This window comes from Mus musculus, chromosome 1, assembly GCF_000001635.26.
Source record: "Mus musculus strain C57BL/6J chromosome 1, GRCm38.p6 C57BL/6J".
Taxonomy (NCBI): Eukaryota; Metazoa; Chordata; class Mammalia; order Rodentia; family Muridae; genus Mus; species Mus musculus.
The window spans coordinates 18,246,900-18,267,448 of record NC_000067.6 but is presented as its reverse complement, the minus strand read 5'-3'; the positions used below and the strand labels follow the sequence as shown (position 1 = coordinate 18,267,448).

General features: G+C 35.8%; 1 protein-coding gene and 1 pseudogene across 2 annotated transcripts; both read left to right on the top strand.

The window, feature by feature from the left end:
* The first annotated feature begins 2,310 nt into the window (after positions 1 to 2,310).
* Positions 2,311 to 16,471, top strand: Defb41 (defensin beta 41). 2 transcript variants are annotated; one of them, NM_183124.3, is made up of 2 exons: positions 2,311 to 2,423; positions 16,116 to 16,471. In NM_183124.3, the coding sequence occupies exons 1-2, from the start codon at positions 2,369 to 2,371 to the stop codon at positions 16,247 to 16,249; spliced, it is 189 nt and encodes a 62-aa protein (NP_898947.1). In that variant the 5' UTR covers positions 2,311 to 2,368; the 3' UTR covers positions 16,250 to 16,471. The 2 variants fall into 2 exon arrangements, with proteins under 2 accessions (NP_898947.1, NP_001035116.1); NM_001040027.3 differs by lacking the exon at positions 16,116 to 16,471 and adding an exon at positions 6,783 to 7,058.
* On the top strand, positions 4,070 to 5,054 carry Gm17837 (predicted gene, 17837; annotated as a pseudogene).
* Positions 16,472 to 20,549: the final 4,078 nt, after the last annotated feature.

Genomic DNA, 20,549 nt, shown 5'->3' with positions numbered 1-20,549 from the left:
AGAACAGTAATATCAACCAACCAGCTCCCCCCACCCCCACTTTCCCCAGTCAGAGCTCCTAGGGACTAAACCACCAACCAAAGAGTACACATGGCTCCAAGTGAATGTGTAGCAGAGGATTGTCTTATCTGGCATCAATGGGAGAGGAGGCTGTTGGTCCTGTGGAGGCTCTGTGACCCAGCATAGGGGGATGCTAGGGTGGTGAGACTAGAGTGGGTCAGTGCGTGGGGGAGCACCCTCATAGAAACAAGGGGTAGGGGGAATGGGATAGGGAGTTCGCAAAGCAGAAACCGAGAAGGGGAATATTATTTTAAATGTAAATAAATAAAATAACCAATAAAAAATAATAAAATTTGACACTTTTCATAATAGTAAGTAAAATCTGAGTAATAAGAAATACAATAAACTTTCATAAATTACAATAAAAGGAGTCATAGTCTTGGCACAAATTTGTGTTCAAGGAAAAACATCCACGTCCAAAGATAAAATCACAGGTGTGCACTATGATAATGCAAAGCAGTGTAAAAGCTGTTGCTTTGAATATATAATGAACTTACGGTATGAAATAGTGCTCTGAACTTGTTATCTATGAGGTAATTCTTTCTTACATAGTGAACTTTTTCTCTAAAAACTATAAGTAGCTGAAAACAATAAAGAAAGACAGTGTGGCTGTTTACCACTTTACCCAATGTATATGTTCTGTGTGAGTGACCCCTTTTCTTTCTGGTTCAAAAGAAATTAGTGAGTTCTGAACCTCTTGTCTAGCCAGCAAGGGACTCCTAGATGATCTGCCAGGGAAAGGAGCTCTAGGAATAAATTCTTCGATTTGTTAATTTGCCAAACTTTAGCACTTACATAAGCACAAATAACAAGAGATTTATAGAGTAAGAGACCAATGTTTATTTAAGCATAAAGAGTTAAGTTTTCAGCACTGTTGAAGCACAGAACACTAAGAGAGAGTTAAGTCTCCAGCATTTATTAAAGCACAGAGATTTATAAATTAAAGATAAAGCCCAGTGAGTTATGAAGTAAAAATAAAGCACATAATCAAATAGCAATGGACTAGTTCTGTTCAACATGATGAATTCCCCGTGCTTTCTTCTTTCTCAGGTAGAAAATACTCTGTCTTGGGACTTGAATTCCCTTCTTTGACTTTGACTTAATTCCACAGTTTTCATTATTATGTATTATATGAAACACTTGTTATGCAGAACATCACCAAGTCTATAAGTTCACCTATCCTTTCTCTTTGTCTCCTGTGGTGAAAATGTAGGATGGAAGTCTCAAACCAGTCCCATATAATCTTCATAAAAATCTCAAACCAGCCCCATATAATCTTTATGAATCTGTACTATTCCATCATATTTACTATTTGTATGGAACAAATAAATCATATTTTCCAGAGCAATGTGTAGTCTCTTATAGTAGTGGTAATTTTTCTGGGTCACATTTGAAGTACAAATGCTTAACCTCCATTTAAAACCTTCTAAATCCAAAATCAAATCTTGATTGAACAAGCCATCTTGGAAATTATTATGTAGGTAAAAGTTAAGAACCACAGTGCAAGAGTTTTTTGTTTGTTTGTTTTCTGGTTTGTTGTTGTTATTGTTATTTTGTTTTGTTTTTTTTAACCTGACCCTGTGTTAGGAGACTTGATAGCTTCCTTTTTACAAAAGTATCAGTTTCTGTAAGCTGGGCTGACTCCCAGAAACTTTTTTACTCTATGTAAAATAAGCATGGACTTTCAGGTCCATAAAAAGGATGGTGTAAATTTTGAAAATGTGTGTTAAATAATTAACTAATTATCATTTAAATGTGTGGATATCTTCCCTATAATCATCAGTGAATAGGGAATTCCTGGTTATGTTACATGTAAATGATTGTATTTTAGAATAGAAACAAATCACTGGGTCTTTGAGCCTCTAGTTATTTTACCCCATGAAACACGAGAATTCAATTGATATCTCAGCTCTGACATCCTGAGAGACAACACTGAATTACAACAATAATAGCTCCTTTTGAATAGTAAGCTCAACACATATATAAATGAGGTCATGTAGCTGTATTTTAATGGTCATTTTAAACAACTATTTGTTATTCAAATATTCTGAAAAAAGTTGATTATTGTGACATTTCCTTAACATTAATCTAATTAGGCTTTGCTTTCTTAAGGAAATTTACTAGAAATAATTTTATGACCATGTTCTTTGAAAAGTAGAAGGAATCACCCACACAGGCAAATAATTTTGGTTTTTGCAAGCTTCAGTAGTTAAAGGTGCTTTAAATAGAAGTGGTCATTTTTTCCTGACTACAAAACCTACTGACTTTCAAAAGATCCATTGCCTTTTCTTGTCCAAGAAACTGTACCATGAAGTTTCATCTATTTTTCTTTATTCTGCTCTTTGGGGCCACAATATTAACAGGTAATATGGAAATATTTGTCTAGAGTACTTATAGTAATGGAGTTGGGGAGGCATCAGTTGCTGTTTGTTTAAATTATAAAACACTCAACAAATGAGAAGATTATTATACTGGATTTATTATGCTATTCTTAAATTGCCCCTATAACAGAAACAGTTACTAGGAGGAAACCTGGTAAGACAAGAATAAAATATAGGTTAGGCAATAAAATTGTATTAATACTTCTTACTTACTGATGCTTATGCTTATGAATATTATTTTGCATATGAAGGTTATAATACATAGTGGGATTGGCTTCCAGTGGGTTCATACTCCAATATGTTAAAATCTAAAATGATTACAAAGTTTAAAATGAAAGTAGGTATAATCATCTCATACCTCATTGGGAAAAACTATTGTTGGGCATCATTAACAGCAAGGTTTAAATAAATCAGTGTTACAATATTTACTTCAGTTTCACTGTACTCTACAATAATAGACTATTCATGAAGTTCTTTTTGGCATTCTATTTTCAAAATTACAAGCCAATTATGGCCCTGGTTGGTCTTTTATGTGTTTATTTTTGTTTGTTTGTTTTGACAGTAAATTGCATTGTTCTTTCTTCCTTCTTACTACAATTTCTCCCGCCTGATCCAAACTTCTACACAGCACACACTTCCTGATGACATTCATATAACAGTCTTCTAACTAGAGCTTTAACTATTTCCTGTCATTACTACCCCGCGAACTATTCCTTTCCATCAGAAATGAAGTAAAATGCGGGTCATCCTATATAGTGATACACATGTGTTAACCTCACAAATGCAAAATACGGATACTCATTTTCAATTATTTTTTTATATTAATTATTCATTAATGAATTCATTCATTCATTCATTCATTCATTCATTGTAGACTGTTTTTCCATTATGTACCCTAGGTTTCATATGGTCTCTAAAACATATTGGATTGTTTTCTATGTTTTCTACAATAATTTATTATGTAAATGTATTTCAAGTCTTTATCTTCTTTATCGTTTACCTCCTCATGTGCCATCACTAATAACTAGTTACTTATCTATTCCTTCAACAAAGGGAAAAATGAACATTCAATACAGGCTTGGAAATTATAAATCATTTAGATCATAGAGTGGCATAAATTAGTTTCATAAGGAAGGTGTGCTTCTTTAAAATTAAACATGAACTAAACCTATAGAGAACTCATTAATACAGACCAAAATACTTGAAAAACACTATCACTATGTCTGGATGTTATTTTCTTTTCAAACTCGGGTATAATATAATTTCAATGACAATTAGTAGGCTTATTTTCAGTTTACAGCTCACCAATCTATGGAAATAGAACTAAAATGAGTAAAAACATATATCACCAGAGCTGGGTAGATGGCTGAGTGCTTACGAGTGCTCACAGTTCTAACAGAAAGTCTTGTGTATAAGTTCACACTTCCCAGCATTCACAGTAGCTATTTGCACTCCACCTACAACGTCAAATCTAGGGAATATAATGATCTCTCTGACCTTTATAGGAACCTTCATATAAATGGTGAGCATACACTATTCCAGAGACTAACACAAAGATAACAATAATATTTAAATATATAGGATGTCATGTGTGCTACTCTTAAAATTTTATAGATAATTATCTTTAATTTTCTAAATTTGAGTCTGCTGAAGACCTACAAAAGGCCTTGGAGCTCACTGGTTTAAAAGTGTTTGGCAATGAAATTGAACTTGCAAAACCAAAAGGAAGAGATAGTAAGAAAGTTCAAGCTGCAAGAACACTTTTAGCCAAAAACCTCTCTTTCAACCTCACTGAGGGTGAATTAAAGAAGTGTTTGAAGACGTCATGGAGATCAGATTAGTCAGCCAGGATGGGAAAAGGAAAGGCATTGCTTATATTGAATTTAAGTCTGAGGCTGATGCAGAAAAAGCTTGGAAGAAAAGCTGGGGGCAGAAATTGATGGACGATCTGTTTCACTCTACTATACTGGAGAGAAAGGACAAAGGCAAGAGAGAACTGAAAAGAATAGCACTTGGAGTAGTGAAAAGAAAATTTGGTTTTAAGTAACTGTTCCTACAATGCAACAAAATAAACTCTTGAGGAAGTATTTGAGAAATCAACTTTTATCAGAGTGCCCCAGAACCCACATGGCAAATCTAAAGGGTATGCATTTATAGAATTTGCTTCATTTGAAGATTCTAAAGAAGCTTTAAATTCTGTAATAAAATGGAAATTGAGGGCAGAACAATCAAGCTGGAGCAAGGACCCAATGATAGAAGTCAACTATCCAAAACTCTGTTTGTCTGAGGATTCCACTGAAGAGACTTAAAAGAGGCATTGATCAGGAAACTGGTTCTTCTAACAGGTTTGGTTTTGTAGACTTTAATAGTGAAGAAAATACCAAAGTTGCCAAGGAGGCCATGGAAGATGGAGAAATTGATGGAAACACAGTTGCCTTGGACTGAGCCAAACCTAAGGGTGAAGGTGGCTTTGGTGGCTGAGGTGGAGGCAGAAGTGAAAGAGGCAGATTGGGCAGAAGAGGCCTGGGAGGGTTTGGAGGCAAAGGAGGTGTCCAAGGTGGGAGAGGAGGAGGGGGAGACTCCAAGCCACAAGAAAAGAAGATGAAGTTTGAATAGTTCCTTTTATCCCATTCTTTCCTTCTTCATTTTAACGAAAGGACTCTGGAGGTTTTTACTCTGTTACCTGTTCAATGACAGAGCCTTCTAAGACATTCCAAGACAGAAAAGATTGTAAACTCTGAAAAAATTCTAATTTTGATATATCGCATACAACACATTTTGATTCCTTCTCCACTTCTTCCAGTAACTCATATAAAATCTGCCCACCATATCTACTAATGTACCAACCAATGTACCAATGTGGCTTTTGCATAACCACATGCCATTTTATTACCACTGACTAATGTCCTTAAAATTTCTATAGAGGGAGTTTCCATTTAAATAACAGCTTTCTTCTGCATTTTCTAGACACTAGAAATGGAATACTTTTTTGTAGCTCCATTTTTCATCATTTTCTGACAAGTTGGAAATTGTTGTATTATCAACAGGCATTTAAAAACTCCTACATATGCTATAAGTATAGGACAACAAAATTTTTTTATTAAAGAAAACACATTGTCTGTTTTCCCCAATTCTTCCAAAACATTTATGATAAAATGAATAAATGAATAAATAAATAAATAAATAAATAAATGTAAACAGAAGTTGTAGATGATAGAATTATTTTGAGAATCATTCTGTGCAAATTTATATTGTATATTGCTATAGATTTACATACAATTTAAAGAAATTCTTAATCATATTAGGATATTATATTGTAGTATAATTCCAGTTTCATAATTCTAGACAAAAATATGCCAGTGTTCACCATAGCAGAATATCAATATTGGTAGAAACTCCTCATGGCACCAACTACAAATTCTTCAATTGCTCTTTTTTTTTCTACTTCAAAAAGAATCAAAATGAAATTTTAGTAAACTTCCTTTTTCCAAAGAAATAAAATAAGCAGGGATTTCTGCTTTTATGTAGCCTGTAAGCTCAATTTTCAATGAAATACAAACATTTATATACAATGTGGAAATAAGTGTGTGCCTGTGGAACTATACACCATAAGAAAGTGATACCAGGGTGAATTTGGCCCCTATACAAATTTATTAATTATCAATACTAACAAATAAAATTTTGAAAAATGCCCTTTTAAACAACTATTATTTCAGAAGTGGTATGGTTACTTTAAAAACCAAGTAAGAGCCAAAAATAAATGTAAATTCTAAACCATCCTTTCCATCCTCCTTCTTTTTCTCCCTTTCTCTTTTTTCCTCTCCTCTTTTCCCTTTGATCAATGCTTCTATTATATATAGATATAATGTAATTAATGTATTTGAGGGAAATCAATAAATGTCCAGGAAATTTTTGAGCATTTGAATAATCTGTTTAACATTGCCTAATTCTAAATGTTTTGAAAGATATAGTTAAATTGCAATGAAAATGTTAGTAATAATTAATGAAGGCCCAGGATTCAGGTTGATCATTTATGAGAGCAGAAACAGACATTTCTAATTCTATGGACAATGGCAGAAAGAAGGCCAGACAGTGTAAATTCCGTCTTTCCATTGTCTTTAGGAACTGTCCTTGAGCCATCACCACTCAGTCACTTCTGAACAACTATTTAGTCCCAGTACACTTTCTGTGATATCCCTTATATTAGGTGACAGCAACTTTACTTAAACTGTTCCCAGCATTTGAGAATGGTCATCCTATAATCCTTTGTCTCTAGAATGATCTCCTTGCGGCTATGTCATACACTGATTCCTAATTCTAGTTATCCTTTCCTTCTTGCAGCTAAAAAGAGTTATCCTGAGTATGGTAGCTTGGATTTGAGGAAAGAATGCAAAATGCGTAGAGGTCACTGTAAACTTCAGTGCTCTGAAAAGGAACTTAGGATTTCTTTCTGCATAAGACCTGGAACTCACTGTTGCATGTAGAATTAAAGATGGAGGATGAAAAGGACACATTACCCAAGAAGAAGAACAAGTCTCATTAAGTCTTCCCAGCAGGACTTCCAAGATACGTGTGTCTCCATAAAGCAAAAATGATTAAATACAATTTAATTCTGAATTTTTCAGAAGTGGTCCTAGCTCAAGCATTAATTGGTACATTCAAAAATGAGACAATATTGTGAAAGTTCCTCCAACAGTACTCAGGATTTTGTGTCTTGAAATAGTTGACATATTAATATGATGGGAACACCTAAGTCAAAAAAGGGAATTCCCTTGAGGTACAGTCTTCCAGTACATATATACACTGTCAGCTTATTACCCCCACGAAAATGTATAAACTACTAGACTTTGAGATCAGATGTTGATAACATGGATCATTTTCATGAGAGACAAAGCACTTAAGAGAGATCAATCAAGATACGAGATCTAAAATAGGGAGAAAATTCACATCACCATTAGTGTCTAGTTGTGTTTATTATTTAGCAGAGGAAAATATGAATCCCAAATGATGAAGAGCGTTTTTAGAAAGAAGAATGCAGACATAGTTATTTTGTATCAAAATATAAACTATGCCCAGTAATTTAGTTCTGCTCTCTACTTCTAAGGGCTGGTATCACATGAGGAGATACACACAAGAGAGCAACACACATTTCCAAGTCTTGTGAGGATTCTGGTTTGCCTCTGTTTAGCCTCACATTATTTTCTGCCTCTGAGTACATCAGTATTCTTCCCTGTAAGTCTACACAATAAATCCATATAATATCCATCCAAAATTCCTAATTTTTATTATTTGCATAGCAGTACAATTCAGAAGTTTCTATCAATATAAAAAAAGCTTGTGAAACAGTCACTCACCCAATAAAATAGAATAGGTTTGGGAAAATTAATTAAGGAGAATGGAAATTTTAAAGACATACATATTTACTAGACTATAAATCAGAAATTTAGAAAATAAATAACTTATTTTATTGTGGCCTTTCTGTAGTTCTGGATTCAAATGCAGACAAAAGGCGTGAGGAAATTTATAGTAAACATTGTTTACAACATTGTGATACACATGGTAGCAATATATTTTCACCACAAAAATTGTGTGTGTGTGTATATATATATATATATATATATATATATATATATATGAATTTTCAGCATTTTAATTCAATGAACACATGAGCCCCATTATGAAGTGGTAATTTTCTAAGCATACATTGCAGCTTTAAGTATATTTTCCTTTTTCAGTCTTTAATAAATTCAAGTAGTCTGATTATCTCATGTGTTCTCTTGCAACATACACACACAAAAGTGTTTTATGGTACTCATTTACAGCAGTCTTTCTCTGCCTTGTCTCTCTTGGTCATGTCATTTGGATAATTCTCTTTAGAAGAGCTACACTCTACATTGCATGTTAACTGGCAGAAGCAGCTCAGGCTTTTACCCACTAGATGCCAACAGCACTTATTCCTTTAAAGGTAAAAATCAAAATGCTTACATGTCTTGATAAATATCTCCTCTAAGGACTAAAAGACATGCAAATACACAGCATCCAATCTCACAGAAAATAAAATTTTAAATGAAAACAAAATAATCACTAACATTGACATCTGATCACTAATCACATTCTCTGTGTCTTGTGAGAATAATTTTTCAAATCTTTATTATGTCCATATATATTAGCTGGGAGTGTATTGAGAAATTCAGAAAAAAAATGGACAAATGTTCTGTGAGTATATTAATCACATCAAGAAAGTTATTAGAAAATTATGACTATTAAATGAATATTTAGGGTTTTAACTATCCCACTATTTAGTCAATACTACAAGTCCTCTATGAGAACAGAGAGGTATAATATGCAATCAATATAGGGATCCCAGAAATTAGCTTGGTAAGGTCTACCAAGCAGTTGAAGATGGTTAGAAGTTCTTCAGCCAACAATGTGCCTATCTCTATATTTAATGCAGGCTGCCCTAGCATGTCTGATTCTCTATCTACACTACAGAGTTCAACTGAGAAATGACATCCCTCTCAACTCTGAGCTGTCCTCCCTCAAGTGTACACACAAAACACTGTCCTAGGTATTCAGTTTAAGACAAATTTGAAGAAGATACATAGGAAAAAAATTAGTATTTTCTATTTGTATCAGAATTAAAAACTGAGGAAGGTTCTCTGTGCTTGTTACCCTAGCATTGAGGGGTAGAGTCAGACAGAGTATGTGAGACTTCTGGCAAGCCAGTTTAGCTGAAAGATAAGCTTCAAAATCAAAGACTTTCTCAGGGAGTAAGGAGACTACAGAGGAAGAATTTTGATGTGCTTTAGCCCTGCATGCATATGCCATGTGTACACGCCTATATACACATATGCATGCAATACATACACACACACACACACACACACACACACACACACACACACACAAGTAAAAATATGAATTTGAGTGCATTCTTGGTATGTTAGAGGTAGCTAAAGTTCATTACTGATTGACAAAAGTAAGGACAAATTTCAGATTTCTTGCATGGGCTCTCACAGCATAAGTTTTGTTATTTCTTGAAAAAATTGAATCACTGGAACAAATTCACTCAGTACTGGATATGTGAACTTTGGAAGGTAAAAGAGACTGTAGAAATGAGTATTTGGAAAAGATAGAAAACCACTGGCTGTGTGGAATATGGTGATATTTTGAGTTGGGACAAGAGGAGACCAGCAAAGTTTCAGTCAATAGGTTAGAATTTCCTCAGAGTATGGAGGCTCTGTTAACTGAGAGAGAGCAGTAGAATGTCCAGATATAGATGTTGGCAGCTAACTTCACATGGTGCAAAAGCCTTAGGATGTCTATTAAGAATGTTCAGTTGGTGACTGAGGGGAGAAAATGGGAACAATATCTAGGAGTGGAGAAGGCAAAGAATTTGGAATTATAAACTAGATCGAATGCTGTGATGGAATTTTTACAAGAATCAAAAGTTGGTTAGACCTGACCTCCATTGTTGCTCCATGTTACCAGATACACACAAGTAACTTTACAATGTTTCTGACTCAAAATTTCATTTGAAAATTCAGTCATTTTATGTGATTTTTACTTGATAAGACTAAATATTCTCAAATCTCTTCAGAATGGACTATTTCTTCATATATTTCATGTTTTTCTCTACCTAACTTCTTGTCAACTAACCTAGACTTAGCATCCACTTTACAATTCTTATACAGTTTCTCAGTTGCATTTGCCAATATTTATTTTCTGGTCTTGTCTCAAACAAGACCCCGTACAACTTAGTTATTACTAAAAATATATGAGCTAAAAGAAAGAATTCTCTATAGGAAAAAAAGTGGTGAAAAAAAAAAAACTCTAAAGTTAAAAGATTAGTTTAACCTGTCACAAACCAATAAATCTTCTATACTAAGAAAAATGAATAATTGAATTTGTGAACTATGGATTTAAATATATGTGGGTAATTTCATCCCATGTGATTGCATCAAATGACTTGAAAAAAGATATTATTATAAACCACACTTCTCAGTTCAGAAAATGAGCATACAGTGTATTATGTTTTTGTGATACAGGAAATAACAAGTAGAGAGCTACTGAAGAACTATGAGTACTTTTCACTAAATACAAAAATTATGTTCCTGCGTCTATTATATTGACACCCAGTCACTTTTACACATGCTTTTTAAGCAACTTATAAAATCGATCAGGATTGAGGAATACAGACTATGTAAGGTCTCCTAGGGCATCACAATTAGAGCTTGTGTTTATACCGTAGTGAAGACAATGTGTTTTAAAGCTGTCTCTGTACTTTCATTGCAAGTCTTAAACACTGACAAAGAATGCTTCATTTATGGTTAAATTTTACTGTGAATCCAAAAGCGAAGTAAGGTCAATCACATTTGAAGTACTCTATTTTGAATTCTTAGTAAGTTTTATACTACAAGAATTTCTTATATACTTTATTACATACCTTTTCAAATTCACAATAATGTTCATTCAATAAGAGTTGATATCACAGCCGGGCGTGGTGGCACACACCTTTAATCCCTGCACTTGGGAGGCAGAGGCAGGCAGATTTCTGAGTTCGAGGCCAGCCTGGCCTACAAAGTGAGTTCCAGGACATACAGGGCTATACAGAGAAATCCTGTCTCGAAAAACAAAAACAAAAACAAAACAACAACAACAACAAAAGAGTTGATATCACATGAAATAGACTGTATAAAGATATAGTCCACCCCTATTTAATCTTGAGAGATCATGTCCTATCCAGTGTTGGCTCTTTATTGAAATTTCTTCTGTATTAGTGTCAACATATTTACTGCATGAGCACATGACTTTTCAAACTTACCTCTACACATTTTCAGTTCAGCCTGTGTTCACCCAGAGCATCATGAGACTAAATGAAGAGTCATTAACAGAAAGGTGATGTGCTAGTCAGTAAAAATATATATTGGTGCATACACATACATATATACAGACAGACAGACACACACACACACATATATGTGTGTGTATGTGTGTGTTTGTGTGTGTATATATATATATATATATATATATATATATAGGGAGAGAGAGAGAGAGAGAGAGATAGTAGATAATTGATAGATACATGGATAGATGACATAGACAGAAAGATAAGATAATATTTATCTTGATACAATGAAAAAGTCAATTACTAAAGAACTAGGGAAACTATGATTAATTCTGGTGTACTGAGTTTTTAACACTTGATTTCCTATCTACAAAGTTTTCCTATGAAGGTCCAGTCAGGGCTCTGACACACAACGGTTACCCTATCCTTTGGCCATATTCATGGTCAAGACTTAAGAAATTTCTTGAAATATATATTCCTGGTAGAGGAGCAAATGATAATTTGAGGTTTTCCTTTTTCCAAAATTATTTATCACCAATTCTCTTTCTCTAGTACTTTACAAGATGTACTGCAGCATGAGTGAGCAAAGGCATGCTGTGTTTCCTTCTACCCAAAACCTGTTTTGATGTTAGTATGATATATGTCTACTGATTCCAATCACATCTCAGGAACTCTCTTATCCTTAGGGATTATCTTTGGATAGCACTGTACAGTTTTTACTTGCATATTAACTGATAAGTATTCATAATAATATTAAGGAATATCATTCCTATCCAAAATATATGGATGGTAAATTTTCACTCATGGTGCTATATAATTACCATTAAAAATTTTAAGAAAAAAGTGGGGTCAGTAGAAATGATTCCCTGACTAAAGTGTTTGATGTTCAAGTGTAATGACCAGAATTTGGATACTCAGCACCAAATAAAAACCAGAAATGTGTGGTGGCCCACTATAATCCCAGTTCTTGGGATACAATAGCAATGGCTCTCTACCATAATGTAGCTTGAGAAAATATGTGGGAAGCCGCCCTCACATTTGCCATTATAAGATGGCGCTGACAGCTGTGTTCTAAGTGGTAAACATAATCTGCACACGTGCAGGGGCAGTTTTCCCGCCATGTGTTCTGCCTTTCTCGTGATGACAACTGGGCCGATGGGCTGCAGCCAATCAGGGAGTAATACGTCCCAGGCGGAGGATAATTCTCCTTAAAAGGGACGGGGTTTTGCCACTCCTTCTCTTGCTTTCTCTCTCTTGCTTTCTTGTTCTCTCTCTCTTGCTTTCTTGTTCTTGTTCTTTCTCTTGCTTTCTTGTTCTTGTTCTTTTTCTTGCTTTCTTGCTCTCTCTTGCTTTCTTGCTCTTGTTCTTGCTCTCTGGCTCCTGAAGATGTAAGCAATAAAGCTTTGCCGCAGAAGATTCCGGTTTGCTGTGTTCTTTCCTGGCCGGTAGCGAACGCGTGTAAGAGTTGGTGCTGAAACCCGGGACGAGAAAACCTGGGACGAGAAAATCCGGGAAGAAAAACTCGGGACGGGAGTTAACCATCACCGGCGCAAGGAAGATTCTTCATTCCGGAACCAGAACTGCGGGTCACGGTAATGAAGTGTTCCCGTAAAACAGACTGTTGAGAAGGATTCAACTGCGTGAATTCAGAACTCTTCAGCTGGGGAACAGGGTACCCGTAAGTATAGCTTTACAAGGTAAGTCTGGCCTTGAACTTTCTAACGAAATTCAAGACAGTCTATCAGAAGTAAAGTGGGAAATAGCTTTACAAGGTACGTCTGGCCTTGAACTTTCTAACGAAATTCAAGACAGTCTATCAGAAGTAAAGTGGGAAATAGCTTTACAAGGTATGTTTGGCCTTGAACTTTTTCTAGTGTTAGGAGCCTTTTTGTTCCTTTTCACATGTTATCAAGTGGTTAAGGCAGGGCTGAAAATTCTGGATGAAATTCAGGGCAATCTATCAGAAGTAAAGCGGGGAGAGAGAGTAGGAGCAAAGAGGAAATATGGTGCACAGAATAAGTATACAGGCCTTTCCAAGGGTCTTGAACCTGAGGAAAAGTTTAGGTCAGGTAAGAATACCTGGGGAGAGATTAGAAGGAAGGAAAAGAAAAAAGATCAATCAGCGGAGGTTTCTAGGAGAAAAAGCCTATACTCATCACTAGGTAAGCTCAAGGAGCCAGTTCTTAATAGTTCTGAATCAGATGAAAAGGCTATTAGGGCCTGGAAGGCGCTCTCCCGAGCAGGTGAAGCCACTGGACAACTAACAAAGACCTCAGGAGTCATTCTCAGATTTTGTGGCCAGAATAACAGAGGCAGCAGAGCGTATTTTTGGAGATTCAGAGCAAGCCGCACCTCTGGTAGAATAGCTCATTTATGAGCAAGCCACACAGGAGTGCAGAGCGGCCATAGCCCCAAGAAAGAACAAAGGTTTACAAGACTGGCTCAAGGTTTGTCAGGAGCTTGGGGGAACTCTCATTATGTGTTACTTCCATTCAGTATGAGAAATTTACTAGGGCAGCTAATTTGTTAAAAAGTCTTTCTCAGTATATGTTACAGAATTGGATGGCTGAATTTGAACAGACACTTCGGGAATTGAGACTTGCCATCATTCAGGTCAACTCCACGCGCTTGGACCTGTCCCTGGTCAAAGGATTACCCAATTGGATCTCCTCAGCATTTTCCTTCTTTAAAGAATGGGTGGGATTGATATTATTTGGAGATACACTTTGCTGTGGATTAGTGTTGCTTCTTTGGTTGGTCTGTAAGCTTAAGGCCCAAACTAGGAGAGACAAGGTGGTTATTGCCCAGGCACTTGCAGCTCTAGAACATGGTGCTTCCCCTGATATATAGTTATCTATGCTTAAGCAATAGGTCGCTGGCCACTCAGCTCTTGCACCCCACGAGGCTAGTCTCATTGCACGGGATAGAGTGAGTGTGCTTCAGCAGCCCGAGAGAGTTGCACGGCTAAGCACTGCAGTAGAAGGGCTCTGCGGCATATATGAGCCTATTCTAGGGAGACATGTCATCTTTCAAGAAGGTTGAGTGTCCAAGTGTCCTTCTCCCCAGGAAAAACGACACGGGAGCAGGTCAGGGTTGCTCTGGGTAAAAGCCTGTGAGCCTAAGAGCTAATCCTGTACATGGCTCCTTTACCTGCACACTGGGGATTTGACCTCTATCTCCACTCTCATTAATATGGGTGGCCTATTGCTCTTATTAAAAGAAAAGGGGGATCTTTGGGAAGCCGCCCTCACATTTGCCATTATAAGATGGCGCTGACAGCTGTGTTCTAAGTGGTAAACATAATCTGCACACGTGCAGGGGCAGTTTTCCCGCCATGTGTTCTGCCTTTCTCGTGATGACAACTGGGCTGATGGGCTGCAGCCAATCAGGGAGTAATACGTCCCAGGCGGAGGATAATTCTCCTTAAAAGGGACGGGGTTTTGCCACTCTTTCTCTTGCTTTCTCTCTCTTGCTTTCTTGTTCTCTCTCTCTTGCTTTCTTGTTCTTGTTCTTTCTCTTGCTTTCTTGTTCTTGTTCTTTTTCTTGCTTTCTTGCTCTCTCTTGCTTTCTTGCTCTTGTTCTTGCTCTCTGGCTCCTGAAGATGTAAGCAATAAAGCTTTGCCGCAGAAGATTCCGGTTTGCTGTGTTCTTTCCTGGCCGGTAGCGAACACGTGTAAGAAAAATAGTCAATGGATAGGTATTCTCTGGGTCCAGTGTGAAGTTCTCTCCCAGTAATGTAAGGAGAAAAAGCATCTGACTTTAGCTTTGGTCCTCTGCACACATACATACACTTGCGTGTACACCCACATAAACACGTACACAGACTCTGTCAGCAAGTCTTGTATGACCACTATCCTGCTATTACTTGATTATTTAGGTGTAGTGTCAAAAATCAGATCAAATCTAATTATCATATAAAGGTCTAGATTTAGGCTAGATGAATGTAAGTAACATAACAAACATTTTATAAAATATATACAATTAATTTTTAGAATATTTTCTTTGTTAAGTATTACTGATGAAAGGTAGAAGAAAGGTAATTTGTTTCTAGTTGAAAGAAATTTTCAGTAAAAAATAATCTCTGCATGTACTAACAATTAATGAGATTAAAAAGAAGAAGCCACAAGTGTAGGAGAAAGCACGAAGTATGTGGAAAGTTTTGGAGAGAGGAAAAGGTACAGGGAAGAGATGCAATTATATCATAACCTTAAAAACTAAAAAGTCATTAAAAATAAAGGAATCTCTGGAATAAACAGCAAAGCCTTTTGGTAAAGATATGAAAGACAATGCACTGTCCTTTAAAAATGGTGAAATGTAATCTTTATAGAAAAGTATAAATATTGTTTTAATAAGTGTACATAAATTGGTTTAGTAAATAAAGAATAAAAAAGGTACATCTAAGAGCTCAGGTGCTGCTGACCTTCAAGTTTAGCATTGGCATTGAGCAAGCAAAATGCTTGCAGATTCATCCATTCTCCAAATGACTGCTGAACTGTGAAGAAAGTAATAAATAGTTGCTCCTCCCCCTCTTCTTTGACCCCATTATTTCCATATATTTTCTTTCAAATTATTAATATATTGATAACTTCATATATATGTGTGTATGTTTAGGCATAGATATCAAAGAAGAAATTTATTTTCTTATTTTTATTAGTATCTATTATTTATCTATAGCAATGGCTTCTATTTGGATATTACTGTGCATGTATAAAACGTACCTTGACCATATTCACCCCTTACTTCCTCTTTTGTCTCCCACCTATTGGTCTTTCTCTTTCCAGAGAGTTTCCTTCCATCTTTCATGTCTCTCTCTTTCTTGATTGCAGCCAGAAGTCATATTGACATCAAGAATGGAATAGAGAGATGTGAAAAAGTGCGAGGAATGTGTAAGACCGTCTGTGATATTGATGAGTATGATTATGGATACTGTATCAGATGGAGGAACCAGTGCTGCATTTAAACTGCCACACAGAAGTACTACTTACTGTCCATTCCAGAAAAGAAGTGCACTGAAGCCCAGCTCAAATCTCCATCCATGCACACACCATTAAGTTTGAGAACTGAGAAGTAAACCATTGCATAGCTGCAGTGGAATATACATTTTCCTGCATCTTTTGAAGAATAGCTACATTGTTTTGAGTATTTTCTACTGCAATAAAAGTGCTGTGAACATTTTTATCAAAACTTTGTGTGAATATATGTGTTTATTTTTATTGTTCTTAAGTAACTGCTTAGAAGATAGATGAGGTATGTGGAAAATATACATGTGGTTTTTGTTTGTTTTGTTTTGTTTTGTTTTGTTTTCTAAACAGGGTTTCTCTGTGTAGCCCTGGCTGTCCTCACTTTGGAGACCATGCTGGCTTTGAACTCAGAAATCCTCCTGCCTCTGCCTCCCAAATGCTGGGATTAAAGGTGTGTGACACCACCACCCAGCATACATGCAATTTTTAAAACAATAAAGCCCTAATCTGTTTTCTACACTTTATCTCTGACTATTTCTGCCTGCCTGCCTGCCTGCCAGTTTGTCTATCTCTGTCTCCCTCATCTCTCTCTTTCTCTCTCTGTCTCTCTCTGTCTCTCTCTGTCTCTCTCTGTCTCTCTGTGCGTGTGCGTGTGTGTGTGTGTGTGTGCGTGTGCGCATGCATGTGTGTACTGTGTCCATGTCCACCTACCATGGGACACACATGAAGGTCCCAAGGATCAACTCAGGTCATCATGCTTAGTGGCTGAAACTTCTGGTCATTCCTGTTTTACAGTTTAATATTTTACAATTTCTTGCTAGTAATATTAAGAGGAGCTCAAGGAATCACTCCTAAGAGAGCAGAAGGACTATAGAAGACAGAAGAGTCAAGGACACCACAAAATCTGGGCTCACACAATCAACTAACCAGGGTTCATAGGTGCTCACAGAGACTGAAGCGACAAGGAGTGTCCACTGGTCTCTCCTAAGTACCCTACATATACTTTATAGTTGTATAGTTTGGTGTCCTTGTGGAGCTCTTCACAGTGGGAATGGAGACTGTCTTTGACCCTTTTTGCCTGCTTTTGGAATTCTTTTCCTGTTACTGAGTTTTTTCATCAGATTTTAATATAAGGTTTTGTTCCTAGACCTAATTTAAATTGTTATGCCATATTTGTTTGCTGTCCAAAATTAGGGAGGCCTGATCTTTTCTAAAGGGAAATGGAGGAGACATGGATGTGAGGCAGATGGGAGGTATGGAGAGGGCCTGGGACAAGAGAAAGGAGAAGAATACACAGAATGGCTGTAATATCTAAGAGAAAAAATAATGGATAAATAATAAATAGGTAGATAGGTAAAAATATGAGTCATAATTCATGCATTTTCTAGTGAATTTAGATTCAGTCCTTCCTTGGTTTTACATGTTCTAGCAGGTATGGTGCTGACATTTTATTTGAAGGCCAATAAGTAGTTATATTAAATGCTTCCAGGTGCTGGTGAGATGGCTCAGCGGGTAAGAGCAGTGACTGCTCTTTCGAACGTTCTGAGTTCAAATCCCTGCAACTACATGCTGGCTCACAACCATCCGTAACGAGATCTGATGCCCTCTTCTGGTGTTTCAGAAGACAGCTACAGTGTACTTATGCATAAATAATAAGTCTTTAAAAATGCTTCCTCAGCAAACATCTTTTATGAAGTATCATTTTACTCTTTCCACATTATAAATTCAGAATTTGCTTTAAATTCCATTTTGAAATCTTTGCATTGTCTATATATGAAAAACTTTGTTCTATCATCCCTATTACAAGATAGACAACAGAAAGTGTATTCACTGACTTTCACCTTTATTCTGCCTCAATTGTTGTATTCCCTTAAATGTACACCATCTGAGAGGCAGCCTATTGTTTGAATGATGCAAGAAGTTTTAAAACGTGATTTGATTGTGTTTTCTATAATAATCTATTAATATTTGATAGATGAATATTAACACCACTAATTTTAACTTCACATTATTTCCTTTATAGTTCTGTTGTATTTTTCTTCATATATTTTGAATCACTGTACAAAGATGAATGAATAGGCAGAAATTTCCCCTCCTCTTATTTTGAATGTTTTTAATTATAATGGAATTATGTACCTTTGCTCCTTCTTTCCCTCCTTTCAACCCTGCTCATCCACCCTTCCTAGCACCTTCTCATTCTCATACATTCAAGTTCACAGCCTCATTGTCATTGATTACATTTGAAACATACATATCTGTACATGTATGCACAAATGTACATAAACACAAACTTCTGGGCACATGTTGTCATTTGTATTAATATGCTTTCAAGGATGGCCACTCTTTATTCAGTTCCTCTTAATAACTCTTTTAATGTTATAAAATACCACTTTAAATTGTTAATAGCATTTTGTGTTTGAAATTCTCTTTTATAACTTAAAATGATGCCTTCAAACTTCTTTGAACTAATTCTTAATTTGAATCATTTTACATTGACTTACATAAGATTTATCTCTGTTTTAGAAGTTGTGATGTGATTTTCATATCTAGCTGACTGTATCATGAATTAAACTCATTTCATGTCTTAATGAATTGTGTACTTTAAATAAGTTTATTTTGTTTCTTTGATTGAATCATGAGATATGTAGGACACATTTACATTGTCTTACTTCAGAGAATGTTCTGCTGTCTGATGATGTCATTTTTTATCTTGGCTTTCTTTTTCAATTTCTCACTTCCCAACAGTTGTGCTGTCACAGATTTTAATCATATATAGTGACTTTCCTCTATATTTCATTTTTATTTAAAGTATATTCTCATATTTTCCCAGTTTTGAAGATTATATCCAGGACCCCAAATATACTAACAGAGCATAGAACAATTCACACACACACATATACTCATGTCAGTGTTTGTTTGTTCCTTTTCTTTTCCTTTTTTCTTCTCTTTTGGAACAAGTGTCCTTACTGGCTCTAGTTCTATAGGTGGCTAAAATAAGAAAAATGGTAAAGGACCTTATCTTAAAATTACATAGATTTTCATGTTAATATGATCATTTGTCATATATCATGTCTACAAAAAATGCACAATTTTTTTTATTTCAATGGAAATAAGGGTTACACCAAAGTCCATGTTCCATGTGCTAACAATATGAAGAGGTTTTCAGAGCAACAGAACAAGGTCATAGGTAATTTTCAAATGTAACAGCAGAAATATTTCAGGAGGCAAAGCAAGGAATCATATGCAACAGTCTTCCCATAGTATTTGATGTCACTCTTTTTGGATGAGGGAAACTAGGTGCTAACTTAATACATTTCAGAACTTTTCACCTGGGAGTCACAATGATGCTAGATCAGAAACACAGTGGGAAATGTATGGCAAATAATGGGGCTAATGGCCTCCTTTCTAAAAATCATGAAATAGAATTATGTTTTCAGGTCATTGCTAAACTTATAATATTAAAGCATTGACACCAAAAGTCCTAGATTTCTCAATTTAAAAATATTCTATAACAATTTTAACAATATTCCCACACTAGGTAAGGGGGGACCTGTGAGAATTCCAACAAGGAACGGACAGGTATGTCTTTTGATCTTGGAGGTTTCACTTCATGATAACTGTGTTAAAACTTCCTGCAAGCCCATAATTTAAGATGCCCACAATAACATGGTAGACATTTTAAAAGGTTTGGAGGAACAGTGATGTATAAGGGTGATTCCCAATCTTGATTAGGACACTGGATTACATTATTTATCTGAATGTATTATTTCTACAGCTTGTTTATGATACAAATGCTCATTTAATTGAGATGACAGGAAAATGAGAATTAAAAGATATAGGAGTTTATACTCCCTTTATATTTCAGATACCTGCAATGGGATCTTCCTGCATTTAAACTTTGTTTCCTTTATCTCTGCCTACAAGTAAAAAATATGGAAATGAGGGGAATCTTAGGAAATTATGTAAAATAATACAAACATGGGAAAGGCAGGCTTCCATAACAGGTAAAAGATGTGAACCTAGCTTTCTCTATTTTGAGAGAGGATTTCAATGTGTAACAGCCCTATCTATCCTGGAACTAATTTTTTAGAACAGGCTGGCCTCGAACTCATAGAGATCTGCCTCCTCTGTCTCCTTCTCGTTCTTTTCTTACCTGTAAAACAAAAAGACAGAGTAGATGACTACTCCTACTTAAAGTCACTTCATCAGGCCTGTTTGGGTTTGGTTCTAATGATTTGTCTTAATTTGGCGCCAAAAATCACACAGAAATATACTTGTTCAGATGCCACACCCACTTCA